The 21,275-nt window shown below is 39.6% G+C and overlaps 1 protein-coding gene across 1 annotated transcript in view; it reads right to left on the reverse strand.

Annotated features, from left to right (window-relative positions):
* The window catches only part of LOC149197950 (uncharacterized), a 137,494-nt gene that overhangs the window by 21,464 nt on the left and 94,755 nt on the right, over positions 1 to 21,275 (reverse strand). The window contains exon 5 of the mRNA XM_089408883.1: positions 12,357 to 12,418. Within this exon, the coding sequence (XP_089265009.1) occupies positions 12,357 to 12,418 (62 nt within the window). The remainder of the gene's footprint in view (positions 1 to 12,356; positions 12,419 to 21,275) is intronic.

Genomic DNA, 21,275 nt, shown 5'->3' on the forward strand with positions numbered 1-21,275 from the left:
AGATGGGTATCAAGAAGTTGGGTGTTGAAAAAGCAAAAGACTTAGCTGAACTCCAAGCAGAAAATCTAAAGTGGGGCTCAAAGATTCTTGCACCTCACATTACAAAAATCTTCAACAACATCATACAACAAGGGCTCCCCACAGATTGGACAACTAGTCTGGCAATACCTCTTTTCAAGAGCGGCGACATCAATAATCCCTCCAATTATAGGACCATCATGATAAACCCTTTGTTTGCAAAGCTATTTGGAAGCATGCTAGAAAACAAAATTAGCAAGTGGGCAGAAGAAAGAAATAAGCGTGCTAAAGGGCAAGCAGGTTTTAGACCTAAGCATTCCACAGTTGATCATTGCATAACTTTAAGGCACATCATTGAAAAAGTTTGGGAGAAGAAGGAAGAAGTCTTTTGTTTCTTTGTTGATTTCAGAAAAGCGTTTGACTCGGTTCCTAGGGATAACTTTGGCAAAGAATGGAGGAACTTGGGGTTCCTAAACATTTGAGAGCAGCTATGCATAGGCTGTATGAAGAGGTGAAAGTCAAAATTAGAACTTCAACAGGCATTGCTGAAAGTTTTAGAAGCGATATCGCGGTCAAGCAAGGTTGCCCACTGTCTCCTACCCTTTTTGGTTTATATATAGACAAGCTTGAGGAGTGGTTAAATTCGCAAGGGGGTGATGGTATCTATTTGTGCAAGTTTGTTATAAGGCTTCTTTTGTATGCAGATGACCTTATTCTGATTGCTAAATCGGCTCTTGGTTTGCAAGAGCACTTACTATCCCTTGAGCATTTTTGTAGAAGTGTGGGGATGCAAGTCAATTCAGCAAAACGGAAGTAGTGGTCTTCTCTAAGAAAAGAAAACATAACCAGCATAAGTCCTACTTTGAAGGCAACATTCTGGAAGAAGTTGCGGATTACAAATACCTCGGAATTGACTTCAACAAAAATCTAAGCTGGAATGGTTGTAGAAAGAAAAGAACTTTGGGGGGTTGGAAAGCATTTTATGCTTTTCAAAATAGGTGTAGAGAGGCAGAGTTATGGGACTGGAAGACCACTCAAACTCTTTTTGGGCTTCTAGTGATTCCAGTGATTCTATATGGTTGTGAACTGTGGGCTAGCAGTACTTCCGACATGCAGTGGAGACAAATTGAGAAAATTCAGAAGCATTTAATTACAAACAAATTTAAGATTAAAAGTGCAGTTCCTTATGATATCTTGTTAAGTGAAACAGGGACTGCTCCTATTGAAGCAATTGCTATGGTGCGAGTCATAAGGTATTTAAAAAAAATTGAGCAAATGGAAGAGGGTAGATGGCCTAAGGTTGTCTTTAATGATAGATTGTGCAAGAGCAAAAAACTTGGATGCAGCAAAATAACAAATGGTTTAGTAAATGGGATATTTGCTTGAACGCGTGCCCCATAAACAGCAAAGAGATAAAAGCTTTTGTTATGGAAAAGTTCCACAAACGTACTTGGGAGAAGGAGCTAGGAAGAAAGAAAAATTACTATATTGAAGTGTTTAATCCCACTCATATTCATCAACCAAAAGCATACATAGAGGCCAATATTTCTTGGAGAGCCAAAATTCTTATTGCTCAGTTAAGGACTAATTCTCATCAACTCTGTTGTGAAACAGGGCGCTGGAAAAGGCCAAAGGAAGTGTGGGAGGAAAGGGTATACATTTTTTGTTCTTCCGAAAAGTGGAAACAGAAAAACATTTCATTTTAGAATGTGAGGCCTTCAAAGACAACAGGGAAAGTTATGCAAATACGCTGACAGCTAGCTCTTGGGATAATCTATTTAATGAGGGGTTTGTCGAGAAGATGGTAGCATTTATTGTGAAGCTTCACAAAAAAAGGGCCAAATACATCAAGCAGATGAAGAAGCAATCTGTCCCATAGGCTATCTTTAGCCCCGTGGACGTTAAAATAATTTCTTCTTCTTCTTCTTCTTCTTCTTCTTCTTCTATTTCATCTTCTCTTGGAGTTGTTTAGCACAAGGGCCAAAGTGTTGTTTAGCACCAGGAATTCCAAGCGGAATTCCAACCTCATTTCAGAGAACTTCGAGTGTCTCCCTAGTGAGGCAATTTGGGGAGCTCAATTCAGAGCTTCCATTGGACATCATTGCAAGAGTTTATTCAAAAGTTCATTTTTCTTGGTCACAAAGGTATTTTGTGGAGCACATTGTGGGAGCAAGCGTAGGTTAGAGGCTTCGAGATTTTGCAAGGATTTTTCTTATTGTTAGAACGGAGTTTGGACAGTGATTTGCCGACCTGGATTGGAGGCTATTACCTAGGTCAATTTTTCTATCTTTTGGCAAGGGCGCAAAAGCTATTAACCAAGTGCTACGTAGGGGTTTAGAGAAGTGGAGTCGGGAGAGATAAGGTTTGGAGATAGGAGGTATTTCTCAGTGGAGAATTTAGACGGAACTGGGAGAAATATCTCGTGGGTAGATTTGGACATAATTGAGTAGTATCAAAATTGTGGGGCGTTTTCTGTCCAGATTGGGCAATTCACACTTGTTGGGGGTCACCAAGGTTCGGTGGATCCCAAACCCTTTCTAGGTTTTTGTGGGTTTACTGAGAGGAGTCTCCAACTAATTTTATAAAAATTTCCAGGCGATATTTGGGGCCGAAATCCTTATTCTTATAGCAGGGCGAATTGTTGCTTAGCTGGGGAATTTGCACCATTTTGTGGGTTCCACTTTCGCTTGGAGACAGGCCAAACCTTTTCTAGGTATTTTTAGGTTTGAGGAGAGGAGCTTGCGGCTGCAATTTCAAAGCATTCCAGGCATTACTTTGAGCAAGACGATGAGTTCCATTTGGCAGCCTATAGCAGATTCTCTGGGCAGTGTGCATTATCAAGTTGGAGACATTTTAGTAGTTGGATCGGCGATATTTCACTTGGGGTTTGCATAGCTTGCAAAGCAAGCCCAAGTTCAATTGTTCTTGCTCATTATGTACGCGGATTCCCCTTGGTTAATAAAATGGCCCAGTTATTCTATTTATTTTCTATGGCGTTCTGATTTGGGTGCTTGGACTTTAATTTTAATTGTCATTCCTAGTTCATGTTTTGGTATTTACTATTATTTTCCAATTAGGAATATTACAGTGGTATCCGAGCCCTGATCTTGGCCAAGCTGTGGGCCTTAAGCCAAGAGATGACAAGGCCAAAATAAAAAGCTAAGAAATCATGGGATCCATAGAAAGATTAAAATCAAACAACATGGCAGTAACCTTGAATGAGGTGATTAGGATGCAACAAATGATGATTGATGTGGGGGAGCAGCTAATTCACACCACAATTGGGAATCAAGACCATTCTCAATTATACAACAAATTCACTATGCCCAAAATTATGGATAATGCATCAAGATTGAAAGACATGACTGCAACTAATGTGGAGTTATTGGCAACAAATTGGAGGGCATACCAATCACTAGGAAATGGAATTCAGGCATACCTCTCTTTTTGGGAATTCTATGAACACAAATCAATGGGAATTAAGTAGAATTATGCAGGAATGAAGAGGAGGATCAAGGCATAAAATGAAAAGGCAATTGAAGGGGTCATGTTTGGCAAGGAAACAGTTGAGCTGCAATATCCCAAATGGGATATTTTGCTAATTATGCATAAATTTAAGCAAAATTTCACTATAAAATGACTATACAATTAATAGAATATTGTCATGCAAAATATAACAAGTAGAGTGCGGGCAATTCAATAACACAATGAGTAGAAATAATCTTAGCTTTCATTATAATAAATAACTAAAAGAGAGTACATGATGATATAACTGAAATAGCTGAGATAGATAATCTAGTCTCCAAAACTAATCTGCTCCAATGTTGAAACTGCCCTCCCAAAGAGCATGATGTGTGAAATATAGCAGTGGATACCCCCTTTAAGGTAGGGCAGTTCATTTCCCACCAGGGGTTGGGACAATCATGGGTTCCTAAATCATAAAGGAGGCTCATCTAAGGCTTGTAGGAACTAGGGTGACGGCCATGATGATGGGGTAGAGCTCATGTATTGGATTTTGCCCACGTGCTAAATGTGTTTGTCTCGGCTATCACTTGCATTTTGTGGTACATCTTCTTGTTGAATGTCGCCAATTATGCCTTTGCTTTTCTTTTCAACTGCATCAACCTTCGGGTATCATTCCAGGCCCGACCCAAGGTGTGGGCAAGGGGGAGGGGAAAGTTAACCCTATGTGGACCCAGTGGAGTAATGTGGACCCAGGTGGGAGAAATGATGAATGGGGTTATAATGAGCGGAAGGGGAGCAATATATATGGATGAGGAAGCGGAACCACACAACCAAAATCGAGGTTTCCCGTGTAATACCATCCTTAAAGCCCAAAGGTCAGTAAAAGAGATCCCACGGGACTAGGGTCCAAGGTTAACATCCAAAAGAGGTCTAGGGAACAAGAGCACAGACCTAGCATGTTCTTTCCACCAAATCTCCCCATTAATCCATGCCCAAAAGTGTGCATGATAAGCAAACTACAAAACTCAATTACCAAACGACAAGGAATACCTTTAGGTTCGAAAGGACCACCTTTAAACATATGATCATGGCAGATGGGTGAGGGACCACATGGATGGCTCAGGTGGCGAAGACATGGCACAAAGAGCTAGTTGGTGGCTGCAAGGGGCTGCTAGCTGTCGGCTAAGGACCATCTTGCAGAAAAAAAATTCTCCTATGGATATCATCCACACAATGGTGGACAACAGGGTTCATTATAAAACCCTAGCCTTTCGATGCTTAGGGTATGTTAATGATGAAACCCTAATCTTCTTAGGGTTTATTGATAACGTTTAGATCTCTTGTTGAAATCCCACTCTCTTAATGTTTAGGTTTTTGGTAATGTTATGGTAAAACCCTAGTCTTTTAGGATTTGTTGTTGATGTCTAGAAACCCTAGTTTTCTAAGGGTTTGGTAAATTAAGGGTTTATGACAAAACCCTTGTAATAGTCAATGTAAAACCCTAGAAATGGATCTTTGGGTGTATATGCCTCCTTATAATTGAAACCCTTGCCTGGTTAAAATTGTTGTATATCTAATTTTTGGAGTTTGATGTTTGTATTTAGAGTTTATTATAAAACCCTAGTATGAGACTGATATAAGTTTCTTAGAAATGATAATGGAACCCTAGAGATGAAATGCTAGTATACTAACTCGATTGTTGATACTCATGATTTAGTTTTTGAAATCTAGGATTTGTGACGAAACCCTAGTAAATGTTGTTGCAAGAAGTCTAATGGATGAGGCTCTTTATTGATTACCAGCATAGCTCCATTTTAACTACAAATCTAACATGAGCCGAGAGGGATCAAATTTCTTCACGTGCAATAATTCTTTAGAGTGCAAAATACAACGTGTAATTTTTCATTGTTTAAATTGTATTTTTAAACGCTATATAGAGTATATATAGGACCAAATAAACATTTTAACCATAAAAACTTATTTTTTCATGATATATACATCTTTTTTTAAAATGATATATAATATATACATATTTGACATTAAAATATTTTACATAACATGTACAAAGAGACATTTTATCTGTGCAAATTAGTTAACATAGATCTTAAATAGTTTATTTAAGTCTCCTTTTTACTTCTAATTACTCTACAACATATTCATTTTTTTTATTATTGTAGCCAACATTTTTTTTCTATTTAGAAGACGTGTCAACTGGACGAATGGACAAACTTACACATCCCCCTCATACTGGGTTGTAGAATGAGCCTCTCGGCTCAATGAAACCTAACTAGGTTTAAACTTTAGGTCTTAAATGATTTATTATGCTCCTATTATAATATCGACCTCATGCTCTTGTACATATATATTTGTGTTTGATTGTACTTGTTGAAAGTTTACAGTTACATAGTCTTCAAGATGATGAAAATGCTTACCTCATATTTGATAATAATTTGACGATAATGTTGAGCATGATGGAAAGAGGAAGTTGTGAGAAGCTCGATGGCATTAAAGTTCAATAGATAATCTTGTTTCCATGTGAAGGAATGACGAAGTTTTGGAAGGTCTAAATTCTTTGATGAATTGTTGATGCAAAAATGAAGAGCCTGTGTGACTAGAAGAATAAGATAGTGATGGACTTGTCCTGTAGTTACTTGGATAAAGGAAAGTTGAGAGTGAGCTTGAAGAGAAATGAACGACCTGATGAAAGGGGTATGAGGATGTTTGAAATCGGAGAATAGTTGAAGCAATATTGATGGTTATTTGTAAAGTTGCGAACAAAACTTAGATGTTTTTGGAATAAATGTTGAGGTTGAGTTTGGTGTTGCTGGAAAAGTTGAAGAAGTAAAGCTTCTAACTAGATGTGTTTGATATGATGATGATCTAAGTAGCATCAAAATGATTAAGGACCCCGAAGGTGATCCGAATTTAAATAGGAACGCAATAAAATATAGAGATAACCATAAAGACAGATATGCAGCGGAAATAATACCTCATTTCATTACTGTAAAATACTGAAATATGCTTACAAACAGAAATGGAAATAAACCAGCTAGGGCGATGGTAGCTTATCTCTGAGAAGAGATGTGGTGGCTACATGCCTCTGAACTGTCTTACAATGAGGCTCGAAGGCCTATTTATTGATGAGAAACAATGGAAAACCCTTCACATTCCAAAACCTAACCCTAGAAGATGAAACGCCAAATTGTGGGCCCCGTTTTTGGGTAAGTTGGTACATCAACTTCCCGGGGTCGCGAATTGGTCGTACTATCTCCGTTTGACGTGCATGATATCCCGTTGGAAAGATCTTTCCGAGGACTACGACTAAAAAGACGATTTTTATCAAAAAAATCATTGGCGGTAGATTTCCCAAAAAACATCGTTCAGGGCCTCAAAACGGCTCCGGAAGTTTAGGACCCGAAAAACTGCTAAAAATAGTAAATTGTGCTATAATTAAGGAAACTGAAAAAAAATTGTACGAAGCACTAGAGGGGATCCAAGTGGAATTAGCGGGTGGCCACCAATATCCACCTGGATCATTCCTCCCCCCTTAGGAAGCAATGGTCCCCATTGCGTTGAGTTCCTCCATGAGATGAGGGAACTTCTGCTGCACTTGGTCCCTGGTGAAGGAGTTGTCCTGCTTTGACAACTCGATACAGTTGGATATTCTGCTGGCGAGTGTGCTTGATCTGTGTGTCCATGATCCAATCAGTTGCAACTTGTTCCATGCAAGCTGGATTTAGCTCTGTGGGTGTGAGTTGTTCTGCAATGTCGGACGTGTCTAGTAATGGTGGAAAGTATGGCCAAAGGCGGTCGACATTGAACATCGGGTGCAGGCCAAGGAATGGGGGAATGCTGAGCTCAAATGCATTGTCTCCCACAGCCTTGGTAATGGTGTAAGGGCCATATCGAAGTGGTCTGAGTTTCCGATAGGCTCCGGTAAGGTGTTCCTTTTGCAAATGCAACCAGACTTTGTCTCCCACTTGAAACTTGTGTGGCACCCGATGTTGATCATGTCGCTGCTTGTACTTGGCATTTGATTTCTCCAGAATTTCATGGACCTGTTGGCGAATATGTTGGATGTGCTCAATGAAGTTGTTTGCCTTATCTGTTTCGGACTGGACATGAGCAGAATCTGCGTGAGTAGCTGCAAATGGCATGGCCACATCGATGGGACATAGTGGCTGGAATCCCAATCCCACCTGGAAAGGGTTGTGGCCAGTCGAGCTGTGGAGAGCCCGGTTGTAGCTGTGTTGAACATAGGGGAGGCTCTCGTCCCATGTGCGTGGATGCTTTGAGTTGTACATGCACAGAATGTGTACGATCATCCTATTGACGACCTCAGTCTGGCCATCAGTTTGAGGATGGAAGGCTGTGGACTTAGTGAGTTTGGTGTCCAGCATCGACCAGAGGCTAGACCAAAATGTACTGAGGAACCTGTTGTCCCGATCTAAAATGATAGACTGTGGGATCCCAAAGTGTACCCATACTCGTTCAAAGAAGAGTTTAGCAATGGCTTCTGTTGTGATATTCTTCTTGCAGGCCGCCATAATGGCCATCTTCGAGAACCTGTCGACGACCACAAAAACACAGTCATTTCCATGCCTAGTGGAAGGGAGGCCTGACATGTAATCCATGGAGATGGATTCCCAAGGTCGACTAGGGGTAGGCAGCGGGGTATAGAGGCCTTGCTTCTTGATGGTCGGTTTGGCAATGGCGCAAGCAGTGCATGATCTGATGTACTTCTCGACATCCTGTCGAAGATTCGGCCAATAGAAATATTTCTGCAGTACTGCCACCGTTTTTTCGACCCCAAAATGCCCAACGGCCCGACTGTAGTGTGCTTCCCTTATCATCTTGGCACGCTCGCTTGAAGGAACACAAAGGTGACCCAGGTGGCATAACAGGTCGTCCTGGAGGTGAAAATCTGGAACATGCTGACCCTCCAAGAGTGTCTGGTATGTGTGGCCGAATTCCGGGTCGCTTTTGTAGAGAAGTGGTCATTCAGAAGTCTCGTGCCCACAAGAGTTGAGCACGATGGTTAACGCCATGATCGGTGGTCGACTGAGGCAATCTGCAACATTATTGGTGCTGCCCTTCTTATACTTGATATTCAAATGGAACTGTTGCAGGTATGTGGACCACTTCTGATGGCGATCATCCTGCAATTTCCCTTGGGTCTGTATGAACTGCAGGGGTCGGTGGTCTGTGTGGATGACCGTTTCCTTCCCCAAAATGTAATGCTTCCATTTTCGGCAGGCCTGCACAATGGAATACATCTCTTTGTCATAAGTGGGATACTTCCGGACTGTGTCTGAAAGTGTCTCACTGTGATATGCCACAGGATGCCCGTGTTGAGTAAGGACTGCCCCAATAGCATAGTCAGAGGCATCTGTCTCGACCTCAAATGGTTGTTGCAAGTCTGGTAATGCAAGAACTGGTGTTGTGCAGAGTCGATCTTTGAACTCTGTGAATGCCTTCTGTTGAGATTCAGACCAAAAAGAATTTGCTTTCGCTCCTCCCTTGGTGACCTGACTCAAGGGCCAAGTGATATGAGAAAATCCCAACACGAACCTGCAGTAGAAGTTGGCAAGGCCTAGAAAGCTGCGAAGCTCTGTCAGAGTGGTTGGAGATGGCCAATCCCGAATGACTTGGATCTTGGCTGGATCCACATGCACCCCCCGTTCATCAATAATGTATCCCAGATACTGAACCTGGGTCATGCCAAAAGTGCATTTCTCCAAATTGGCACATAACTTGTGTTGTCACAGTGTTTGGAGAACCTGTCGGATGTGGTGGAGGTGCTCTTCCCAAGACAAGTTTATGTCTGTTCTGTGGCAGAATTTGAAGGATGAAAAACTTTGTTTCTGTGGAAGGGCCAAAACCCTAAAAAGAGGACTTATATCTTCAGATTGCTATAAGGGTTGCACCTAAACCTTGAGAATTTGCTATGCATCGAAGAAGGGTTGGTTAAGCCATGTTGTTCTCAGATTGTACTTTTGAATTGAACAATTTTTCCTAAGAAAAGGTTGTTGGGTTTTTCCCTAGTTAGGGTTTTCCCAAGGTAAAAGTTTGTGTTTCTTTTGTTTGGTTGTCTCTTCATGATCCTACTGTCATTATTGTTTTCTGCTGAGATTTTCTATGTATAATTGCTTAATGATGTATGCAACACAAGATGAATTAGTTAAGAAATCATGGAAAGTAATTATCAGATTAGGAAATTATAAAAAATCAACAGCAATAGCCCTTGGAAAAACCCCAAAGAGAAAACCAGTGAGAGAGAGGAGATATTTTTATTTCTCAGAGAAATTTTACAACAATAATAAACCAACAATAAATGCTAATTTATCTTTTGGAAATCATGCCCAAATTTCCTATAATTTTGTGTCAGAGCTCCTCCTTGAATGCTTTGCCTTTGTTACCTTGATTTCTATGCTCGTCACTACTCCGATGGAACTTAACTTCAAGAAGTTATGCGGAAGTGTTGTTGGGCCCGATCTAGGAAATCCTTCCGAGTATCGTCAACTTGTCGGGGCCTTGATGTTCTTGGTGAACTCTCATCTGGACATATGATTTGCAGTGAATACATTAAGTCAGTTTATGGTTGAGCCTCATCAAATACACTGAATTGCTGCCAAGAATCTCTTGAGATATCTTCGGGGCACAATCACCTATGGAATGAGATACACTGTCAGGAATGCGAGGCTCCATGGTTATTCTGATGTTGACTGAGCTGGCAGTGTGGTGGATAGTAAAATCACATCAAGATGTTGCTTCTCACTAGGTTCTGCTTCGATATCCTAGATGAGTAGGAAGCAGAACTCAGTTGCTTTGAGCACCATTGAGGCTGAATATATTGTTGCTAGTATGGCCTCATGTGAAGTTGTTTGGTTGAGGAAGCTCTTTAGTGAGTTGTTTGGACATGTGTTGGATACCACTGTGATGTACTGCGACAACCAAAGTGGGATTCATCTTTCTAAGAATCTCGTGTTTCATGACCAGTCCAAGCATATTGATATCAAGTACCACTTTATCTGGGATATGGTCCAACGGGGAGCAATAAGGCTCTGTCATATTGGGACTAATGATTAGGTTGCAGATATTCTTACGAAGCCCCTGGGGAAGGTCAAATTCTTAATCTTCCATGAACGACTTGGAGTCGTGGAGAGACCCTCTTATGAGGGTCCTGTTTGATTTATTGAGCTCTAGGAGCTCTGGGGGGCTTGGGGTACTTCTTGGAGCGATGAGCGACCATAGGGTGAGTGGTTCACCTTCCCCTAGTGGTGCACTATGTACAGAGTGGTTCACCTTACTCTGTGATACCCCATGTTGATATATGCATAGGATGAGTGGTTCACCTTCTCCTATGACATATAAGCAGAATGAGTGGTTCACCTTCTCCTACCGGTACATCCTATCCATGCAGTCTAGAACTCATGGAAAGTACCTCTCATCTGGCCAATGAGTAGGGAAATGAGGATAGGGACCATAGTACTACCAATGGACGCATCGTGTACTATCGTACTCCCTATTCTAGGATGTTTGATATTGATCTGGGATCAATGAAGACTGACTTCGGGTCAGTGGAGAGTAGTATGATACACTCCGATTATTGGAGACTGACTTCAGATCAATGGAGAATGGTATGATACATGCTCGATCATTTCTTCTTCATTATTTCTTCATGGTTCAGCAAAGAAGAGCAGAGCAGGGATGACATGGATGGTACAGATTGTCAAATGGTTTGGCAGGTGGAGTTCTTCCTAGTTGGGAGGGAGTGTTAAATTTGGAAACTAGGGCCAAACTCCAGCTTGGACAACTCATGTGATGGAGCTGACATTTTTATTGGATTCCTCTTTCCGAGAGGTGTAGGATTGATTCAAAGATCATCTCATTCTGACATGTATAAATGGAATTATGAATTTATTTCATTTATGGACAAATTGTCAAGGTCAGCGAGCGATCTATAGGCTCAGAAACCCAAAAGACACGTCTATTCATCCTCAACATTGCATATAAATAGAAGGAGCATCTACCTCATTTGGACACTCATCTCTCACACATCTCTCTCTCATTTGAGTGGGTGTATGGATTTCTGGGAAGCCTCTCTCTCCACACATGCGAAGGACAAGTCTGCAATTTTCTGTTTGGGCATTGACCGAATTGCAGGAGGGTTTGACCAGCGTTGACCAAGCAGCAGTTGACCGAGTTTGACTGCGTTTTTCTTGGGGAATATTCTGTTTGGGCAGGCCGCATTTCTGGGCACAGAAATTGAGGCATTCAGATTTGTTTGACCAGCATTGACCACAGGGAAGCTGACCGCAGGTTTGACTCTGTGTTGACCAAGTTTGACTGATATTTTCGGGACTGTTTTGTGCTGATTTGGACTGCTGTTGGAAGCCGAGTTGACTGGGTTTAACCGAGCTGATTTGAAGGAGAAATTCTGCCACATTGACCAGCGTTGACTTTCTAGTTAGGGCTTCATGTGACTATTGTTTGACTGGATAGATTTGACTTTGATTGGGCAAGTGAATTTTGTATATTGTACTCTCTCCCTCTGCTGAACTTTTGAAGAATAATAAGAAGAATTGATCAAAGGGTTTCCCCACATTGGGGTTTGTCCCTGGCATGCGCCACATCTTGTGTCCTCTTGTCTTGGCTTGTCTTCTACTGTTTTTATTTATGTTCTATCTGCACTCACTTTGATGCTAATAAGAAAAATCGAAGTAAATTGCTCTTAAGCATAGAACATACCATTGTTATCTGAAATTAACAAAATGCCACTGGAAAGACCAAAACATACAGTCATAAACAGGTATCCAATGACACAATATGCTCATGTACAAGAAAATGCCACTGGCAAGATCAAAACATACCTTCCTAGCAACAAGTCGAATTGTTCGCAAAGCGACCTTTGAAAACACAGCATTCCGCAATTCTGTCAAGATAGTTGTAAATAAATAGTGAGTAGTCAAGCAACTCTGACTGGAAATCCAATTTTTCTTGGATAGCAGGAATGCTCATATCTGCTAGTCTATGTCCAAGTTTTCCATGCATGCAAAAGACCAAAATTTATAGAATAAATACAGATTAGGTCCAGATAATCTGCTTCTCCTGTCAATGAAAAACACATCCGAGACCAAAATCTAATAAAAGCATATGCTCAAATAGAGATATATTCACTATTTTCAATATTAATTCATGCATACCTCATACATGAATTCCATTTTATTAAACATTACACACTTTTGAATTTTCCTTGATACATCATAAGAAATATAAGGAGACCAAATTTCCTTTGAATATTCAAAGTGGAAAAAAAAACGTCCAAGGTAGTGATCATCATCCACATACTTTGCAAGTTTGCCACAATCAAATGATCAGTAATTCTATCAAGATTCAAAACCTCATTTAAACTGACTAAAGCTTGAATGAAATGAAATTATATTAATTTTCACAAAGGAGCTGAATAAGTCAATAGGACTAGAGGGTACAACCTTTGACAATTGCAATAAGAAGTTCCTATAGCATCACATGAGGAGTTCTAAACAAAAAAAAAAAATTAAAGAAAGCAAAAGTAGTCAAAAAAGTAGAACAGAAAAGGATGGAACCTGAGGTGTGTGGTTTCTTCGCTTAGTAAAAAAGCAACAAACTATGACACTGTCAGCGTCCAAAGCATGATACAAGGCAACACTAAATACAGCTTTTGAAGGAGGTTCCAAGAGATTACTTTCCAATTAGCAAGTAGAACAAAATAACACAATTACTTTACTGTGATAACCTAAGTGTGTTGAAGTTTGCAAGAAATCAGATGTTTCATGAGAAAACAAAGCATGTCAAAGTTCATTGTATTTATACTTGAAAGGTTGTCAAGAGTGGAGAAATCGAGTTGCAATATTGTGCAACTCAGTGGTAGACTGCAGATATTTTCACTGAGCCTCTCAGTCTATATACATTTGTGAAGTTTAGAGATAACTCTTGGTGTAATCATGTAATGTCACATATTGATATAACCACAAGGGATGGTGATAGTATATTTAGTACAACGTAGTCAAAACAAGAACCAGTTGAGATCAAGCCCAAACAGACTAAAACCAGCCAAAAAACTGGGTGGAAGAACCACTCAAATCCATGGACAACAAAAGACATAAGATATAGAAGCATTAGTAAAAAAAATAAAAAATAAAAAATTATATATATATATATATATATATATATACACGCTTATGTGCATAAATGTAAATCCAGACCATTAAACACCAAATATCCAAAGCTTTTTCATGTATATAGCATGTAAGAATGAATATAGCAAAATGGCACTGAGTAAATGGCCTCTACAGGTCATGCTACATCAAATGACTACATATCATCAAAGAGGGATGTTGTTGACGAAAATATTCTATTTCCCAAGAAGCATCTTCTTCTAGTATGCTCTTCCACTTGATGAGGTATTCTTTAATTACTCAAGAACATAATAGCGTTTCTCTGGCAGTAATGATAGCTTTCGGTTCTGATACAACTTCCCCTCCTCATTCAGTGTAGGAAGTGTTGTTTGTGTTGTTTGATGTTTCCCCAACACCCTTTTTAGACAGGAAACATGGAAAATGCTATGGATTTTGTTTTTATCAGGTAATTTTAAAACGTAAGCTACTTAATTGATTTTCTTAACAACTTGTACGGTTGAAGCCTCACATATGACGGTTGAAGCCTCACATCCAATCTTCTTCGTTAAATTCTCTTTCTAACATACGTTGGTCAACTTGCTGCTTCATAGAGTTTCCTGTGATATTTAGGTTTTCCTTGTGTTTGAACAAATTTTTGGTTCTCCTCCAATTGATCCTTTACTGCTGGAATTTTTATATCATTTATGGCTAACTCCTTCCATTTAGGGGGTTCACAATCGTAGAGAGCTTGAAATGGCATCATTTTTGCTGAAGTGTGATAAGTGGAATTGTATCACAATTCGAACCATTTGTTTGTTTGTTTGTTACAAAACAACAAATATATGTGGTTTCTACCGAAAGACTTTGCTTAATAACAAAAATATATTTCCAAACATTTATTGACAATTTCAGTTTGCCCATCGATTTGGGGGTGGTAGGTTGAGCTCATGTTGAGGGATGACCCAATTTGTTTGAAGAACTCCTTCCAAAAGTCTCCTTCAAATTTGGCATCCTTGTTACTAACAATGATCTTTGGAAACCCATGCAATTTGTAAATATTCTAGCAATATAATTTGGAAAATTGTTTTGTTGAGTCTGATCTCTTTACGCCCATGATGTGTCTCTATTTAGTGATTCTATCTACCACCACAAGGATTTTATCCTTCTTGTTCAACATGGGTAGCATGTTACCGCACAAACTAGCAGGGGTCCTAGGAGGGAATCCTATAGAGAAACTACTAGGTCAAGGGGCAACAATGGAGCAATAGCCCAATGTCACCTCAGTTAAGGCTCCCTACTCTTTACGGACTTTCATCGATGGGAGGAGACCAGGTATAAGAGAAATCACAATGACGAATGGATCAATGATCGGATAAGGAGCAATTCCTAAAACCTATTTTGTTATGAATATAATTCATAACAATTAGATAAATAAAACAAATATAAATATTAAATAATTAAATATTATTTAGGTTAACTAGTCATTAAATTAAGTGAAAAGGCATGTCTAAAAGACATGGCCATTCACGAAAGGTCACCTGTTGAGGTATAAAAGCAGGGCCTCACTGTAACATTCAAATCATCTTATATCATCTTATACAATTTTATATAAATAATAAATTATTATTATTGAATACCTGTGTCTATTTTTACATTCAAGTCTACAAGCTATCAGTCTTCCTTGCTTCAGCCATAGTTTTTATGCTACAATGTATCAGAGCCATGGCACACGATATAATCATGCGGGTCTTCGAACGTTGTTTGCAGCACAATGTGCCATTGCATTCACATCCTGAATGCGTTGAGCAATTTAGTATTCAAGAAGCATTTCAACGACTAGAAAAATCTTTTGCAGAAGTTAAAGAATGTTGAAACAAGATCAATAATAAGGGAGATGATCCAGGTGAGGATTCAAATAAAGTTGATCGTGATGAGAATGAGGATTATCTAGACCAAGATAATGGTTCTGATGACACTCATATAGATCAAGAAGATTTTGTTAAGAATAGTGATAATGAACACAAAGATGTAATAGATAATGATCCAGATGAACAATATCGTAACAAAGCGGAAAATGTTGAAAAAGATGAACAACATGGCCACAATCCCTTTACTTGAGAATGGTTTGACATTACAAGAGCCATTCCGCACAGACAATTAAGAGAAGAAATGAAGCATTTCACTGAACTTCATAGATTTCCTGCAAAGACTGTAATTACTGACTATTCAAGAATTTTGGGCAAGGAAGACATGAAGCGACATTTACAGGAGTTACTCATATATGAAGCCAGACTGGTCGCAGAGAAGCAATTGGTGAAAATATGGAAGACAATGAATATAATATGCTTGGTTTGCGAGTATCATTTTCAGAACATAAAATCAGTCATATCTCTGGAAGGAATCATATATTTCAAGAAAGTCATTATGAAAATTGTAAAGAAAACAATGCCAAAGAAGTTGGAAAGAATTGTCTTAAATATGTTAAGAAAAGATGTGATGATGAGCACAATCTTGCAATGTTCTTTAATCCAAGTAGCAGAGAAGAGTTTCAAAAGAATTTGGCAGAACAACTTGTAGAGCGTGTAGTAGATAAATTTGGAGGGGTATTCAAAAACTCCCTGGAAAAAGAGGACAAGCCATTGCTGCGTTCTTTGTACATACTGGTTTTCGAAGCCAACGCTCTTGAACCACTGAGGGATCACTTCCTTGAATATACCAAAAATAAAGGCAATGGGATTGTAACCATAGAAAATATTAAGAGCTATGGACATCTGCAGTCCCTTTCCTTATTGTACGAGAAATCGAGCTCCTCTTATGAGCAACAGCATAAGGCAAAAGTTGATGATCTTATACGACTTCGATATCGACTAAAGAGCTTTATGATTAATATATTAGAACTCATATCCTTGTCTGGTTATTTGGTAAAGAGCAATATGAGCCAAGACCCTAGCCCATCCAAAGATTCTAAAGTTGTAAAGGGTGTAAACATTCTAGCGGAATACAACAAAAACTTGAGGAAAAGGCCAACCGAGGTATTTGAGGACTTGAGGGATAAGGATAGTGTTATTAGGAAGTTGGCTCAAGAATATCAGAGTGTAGATCCAACGGGTGACGAGGAGGAATTCATGGCGAATGAGGAATCTCCAAAGAGTGATGAACGTGTAGGAGTCCTAGAGGCATCTTTAAAGACTCCTGAAGGTCTTTATGATACTCCAAAACTTCTACGTTCCCAGGAGATAAGCACCCCTGTTGAAACATTTGGATGCAATAGGTGCTTAACAGTGACTCCCCACACTTTTTATACTAATTGGGATGATTACTGCAACAAATCTCCCCACCGATTAATAGCACCAAACTCTCACCCTGCACCACAAGTAGAAGAACCTGCAACATTCCCCTACGTTCGCCCACACTCTCAGAATGAACCCCTTGCACAACCAGATGCACGATTACCGCCCTGTGTACCACACTCTCAAAATGCTCTAACAACTCTGCAACAACACGGACCAGTCCAACCATTTTATCAACAACCAGGGCCTGTTAATAATGTTAACAGGTTACTTTATCTGCGACCACCTGAAGAGCTTCAAAACCTTCAAAGATTGTTTGTATCACTAGCTGGTCGATTCAGATATTTTGTGATAAAGAACGACTACCCCACAATAGTCGCTTCCATGTCCGACTTCCGCTCTGTGCACCCCTGCCCATACATTGCGTCAAAACCACCGAAAACTTGTTGCCGAAAACCTGTTGCAGAAGACCCTGCAGCAGTCAGTCCACCCCACAAGAAAGAAAGAGCGAACAAAAAAAAATATGCGTGAGGAAAAGAACGATTATCCTCCCTGTCGTCAAGAGACGTGAATGGGTGAAGTGTCAAACGACGTGAATGGTCGTTCTGTCGTATAGATGTGATTGGTCCATATAGTGATTAATTCACAACAATAACAAAAAAATTATATTATATAGATCTAGATGGTCCTGGCCTTGATGTTTTTTTTAATTCGGGATGTGTACCATCGTATTCTACAGTTATATAACACAGTGATTTTGAGAAAGCTTGGTGACTCTATCATTCGATTGTTAAGTGGGATAAGAAACAAACTAATATTGTTCCAGGTTCTCGTTGGACCAAGGTATCGCTGATTACACTCAGAGTCCACTCAGGAGAGAAAGGATAACCATTTTATTTTCTTCTGATTTATCATTACCAAATTTACAATTTAAAAAAAAAACAAAAACAAAAAATTATTATTATTATTATAAATAAATTAATAAAAAATAAAAATCCAAGGGAATGTTACTGACAAGCTATAAGACGTTTGATTATATACGTCGAGATGACAAACACTAGTTGAAGAAAACGCCCAGCGTTAAAGCTTTGAGGACAAAGCTTCCAAAGGGAGAGGCTATGTTATGAATATAATTCATAACAATTAGATAAAAAAATAACTATAAATATTATATAATTAAATACTATTTAGGTTAAATAGTCATTAAATTAAGTGAAAAGTCATGTCTAAAAGACATGCCCATTCACGAAAGGTCACTTGTTGAGGTATAAAAGCAAGGCCTCATTGTAACATTCAAATCATCTTATATCATCTTATACAATTTTATATAAATAATAAATTATTATTATTGAATAACTGTGTACTTTTACATTCAAGTCTACAAGCTATCAGTCTTCCTTGCTTCAGCCATAGTTTTTATGCTACATATTCACAAGAGAGACTCAATTTAATAGCTTACTTGCTTGAGAAACAAGGTGATGGGCTCTCTAAGAAGGGCTATGAGAATACCTTGGCCTAGGGTTAGAGGATATGCCTTGACAAGGGGCTTCCTAGACTTAAGGATCCTTACGGAGAAATGGATTCTATGTAGGCCTTGTGGAATTTGAGTTATAAAGTTGCGCGACCATAGAGAACCCAAGTGGACCCAAACTAAGTCAAGGGTATGGAGTTGATCGACCAAAGAGGTGCTTGACCTAATTAGGGAAGGGAATAGGATCAAAGAACTAATTTTCTTTTGAAATTTGAATGCAATGATCCAAGTGAGGACACTAACCCAAAATCAGCCTAATGAGAGAAATGATCCCCAAACTAGGGCTTGCGATATCTCGGGATTCCGCCGTTGGATTATGTTCAAATTTGGAGGACACCTTGAGAAGATCCCAGTGCAATTGTGAACCAATTTTCAAGGTGTTTGGATGGCCACAAAAGATTTCGTGTGATGCCATAGGGGACCTTCTGGGTTGGGCCTAGAATTGGGAAAAGTGAAGAAAAGAGAGGGCAATTTGACCACCAAAGGGATACAAGGATCATTGTCTTATTGCTTGGGCTTAAATTTTAATAGAGTCAATATACACATAGATCAAGAATTTCGTGTGCTAAGGAGCCCTAATTGATCTTTGCTAGCCTCTCCAAGGGCAACAACTAGGTCAATAGGGATTTATACTTCAAATTTGTCAAAGAGATGAAGTTTCGAGCTCTTTCAACCTAAGAGGTGCCTCTAAAAACATTCACCCACTCTCTTCAAGTAAAACGCATGCATTAAATCAATTATTCAAGGTTCCCAGAAGAATTTTGCATTCACATTAACCCATATAAGAATAATGATAATCATAATATGCAGTAAACTAATAAAATAACAAGAATGGCATTGAAATTTGACTTAAATGAGAGTATATCCATTCATCAACTTTGCATTAGAAAGTGTTGAAGAATCTAGGCATGTTATTAATTATTCTTCCATCATTGACAACCACTTGTGATATCTTTTATTTTTCTTGAGTTAACTTCTTTATGTTTGATTGTTCTTTAATCATCAAACAGTTATCAAAACAAGAAAAACAATAAAGTACATGTACACAAAATGTTGACTCCAAGCCAGGGCAAAACCTCTCCTCTTGAGAGTAAAACCCTTGAATCTCTTCATATAGATATTTAGATGATGAATACCAAGACCCTTGACAAAATTGACATCAGATTACCTCCAAGATGTTTGTCACTATCCTCTGCACTATTTGGCCCACAATCCACAGTCTATAGACTTGATATCACTGTACTCCTTTGTCTCCTTATGTCTTCGTTGTCTAGTCACAATCCTCAACTCCTTTCTCGGTTGCCACAGTTCTTTGTTTATGTTATTGTCTTGAGACAGTCCTTCATGCTCTTCGTTGGTTACAATAAAGATAAGACAGACCACCACCGAGAGCTCAATGCAGTCACTGTATGTGAAAATTCCTGAATCTAACACATCAGAAACCCCTACTGCAATTATTAGTTTACAATCTCCTACTTGTTCTTTACATTAACAAGTTATTTAATTGCATAAACATCAAAGTAAACACTATTGCAGCCTTCACAAATATACAGATCATGCACTGAAATAAACAAAGACAATAACACAAGGGACACCGTTATTTTTGGACAATCATCCCTGGAAAAACCCAATTCGGGAAAACTGGTGCAGCATATAGAGGGTTTGTATTATTAAGCAAATTTCGTGAATACAACTAGGGTGCTAGAAATGGCTCACCCAACAGAGAATATCCTCTGCAGTAGTACCTCTATCAGGATACAGATATTCCGGCAAATCAACAAACGGATGATCAAGCCCCACAGCGACTCTGGTTGCTCCCTATGTTGGATAGCGAAAGCTGCTCCAACCACTGCTATGGAACTGCGTCACTCCTCCAGGAGCTGCGTCGCCCTCTCCCGGCTCAAAATCTGCCGATCTTCGCCCATTCTTCCCCACAGAATCTCCCCAGCGCTGCCTCTGAGGCCTAGCGTCAGCCTTTATGGCTTTTGTGTCTCACTGTGTCAGCCTCCACGGCTTTTGTGTCTCACTGCGTCAGCCCTCTGTGTCATCTGCGTCAACTTTACGGCCTCTGCGTCAGCCCTTTTAGGGCTTGTGTTGTCTCTCCCGTCACTATGCTGCCTCTCTGCTATGTATTCTTCAACCTCAGATGAAAATCCCTTGTTGAACTGCCCCTCGCTGCAACTTCGATCACTAACTTGATTTCCTCAACAAACCTCGCCCCAAAAAATCGAATTCTTTGATCACTTGGTGTCTTGTTGTATCTCCAACTGACCCTCGAGCCTCCTCTTATACTTTTCCCTGTTGGTGAATCAACGACCAAGATTAAGTCCTTAATCAATGGCTAAGATTAGAACTAACTTGATCCTCATCATTTATGTTGGACACAGATTATCATTGATGTCAATATGGCAATATTCAAGAGGAGGAGACAGAGCATATCGGAGCCAAGAGGAGCAAAAGGAGCCAAGAGGAGCGGACCAAGCCAGAGGAGCCACATATATCGAAGGAGTGCCAGAGCAAGAGGAGCCATATCGAAGGAGTGTCAGAGCAAGAGGAGCCATCGGAGGAGCTACAGGAGCAAACAGAGTGGACCAAGAGGAGCAGATGGAGCAAGAGGAGCCAAGAGGAGCAATATATATGGAGCAAATGGAGAAAATGGACCGAGAGGAGCAGATGGAGCAAGAGGAGCCAAGAGGAGCCATATATATATTACAAGCAAATAGGGCCATCGGAGGAGAAAACCCATATATATATGCCTTAACACTATCGGCGGGCACATATTACAAACAACAATGCCAAAGGAAGAACTAT

Source organism: Pinus tabuliformis, chromosome 2_2 (genome assembly GCF_031772625.1).
Source record: "Pinus tabuliformis cultivar Carrire ecotype Pingquan chromosome 2_2, CPIR1, whole genome shotgun sequence".
Classification (NCBI taxonomy): Eukaryota; Viridiplantae; Streptophyta; class Pinopsida; order Pinales; family Pinaceae; genus Pinus; species Pinus tabuliformis.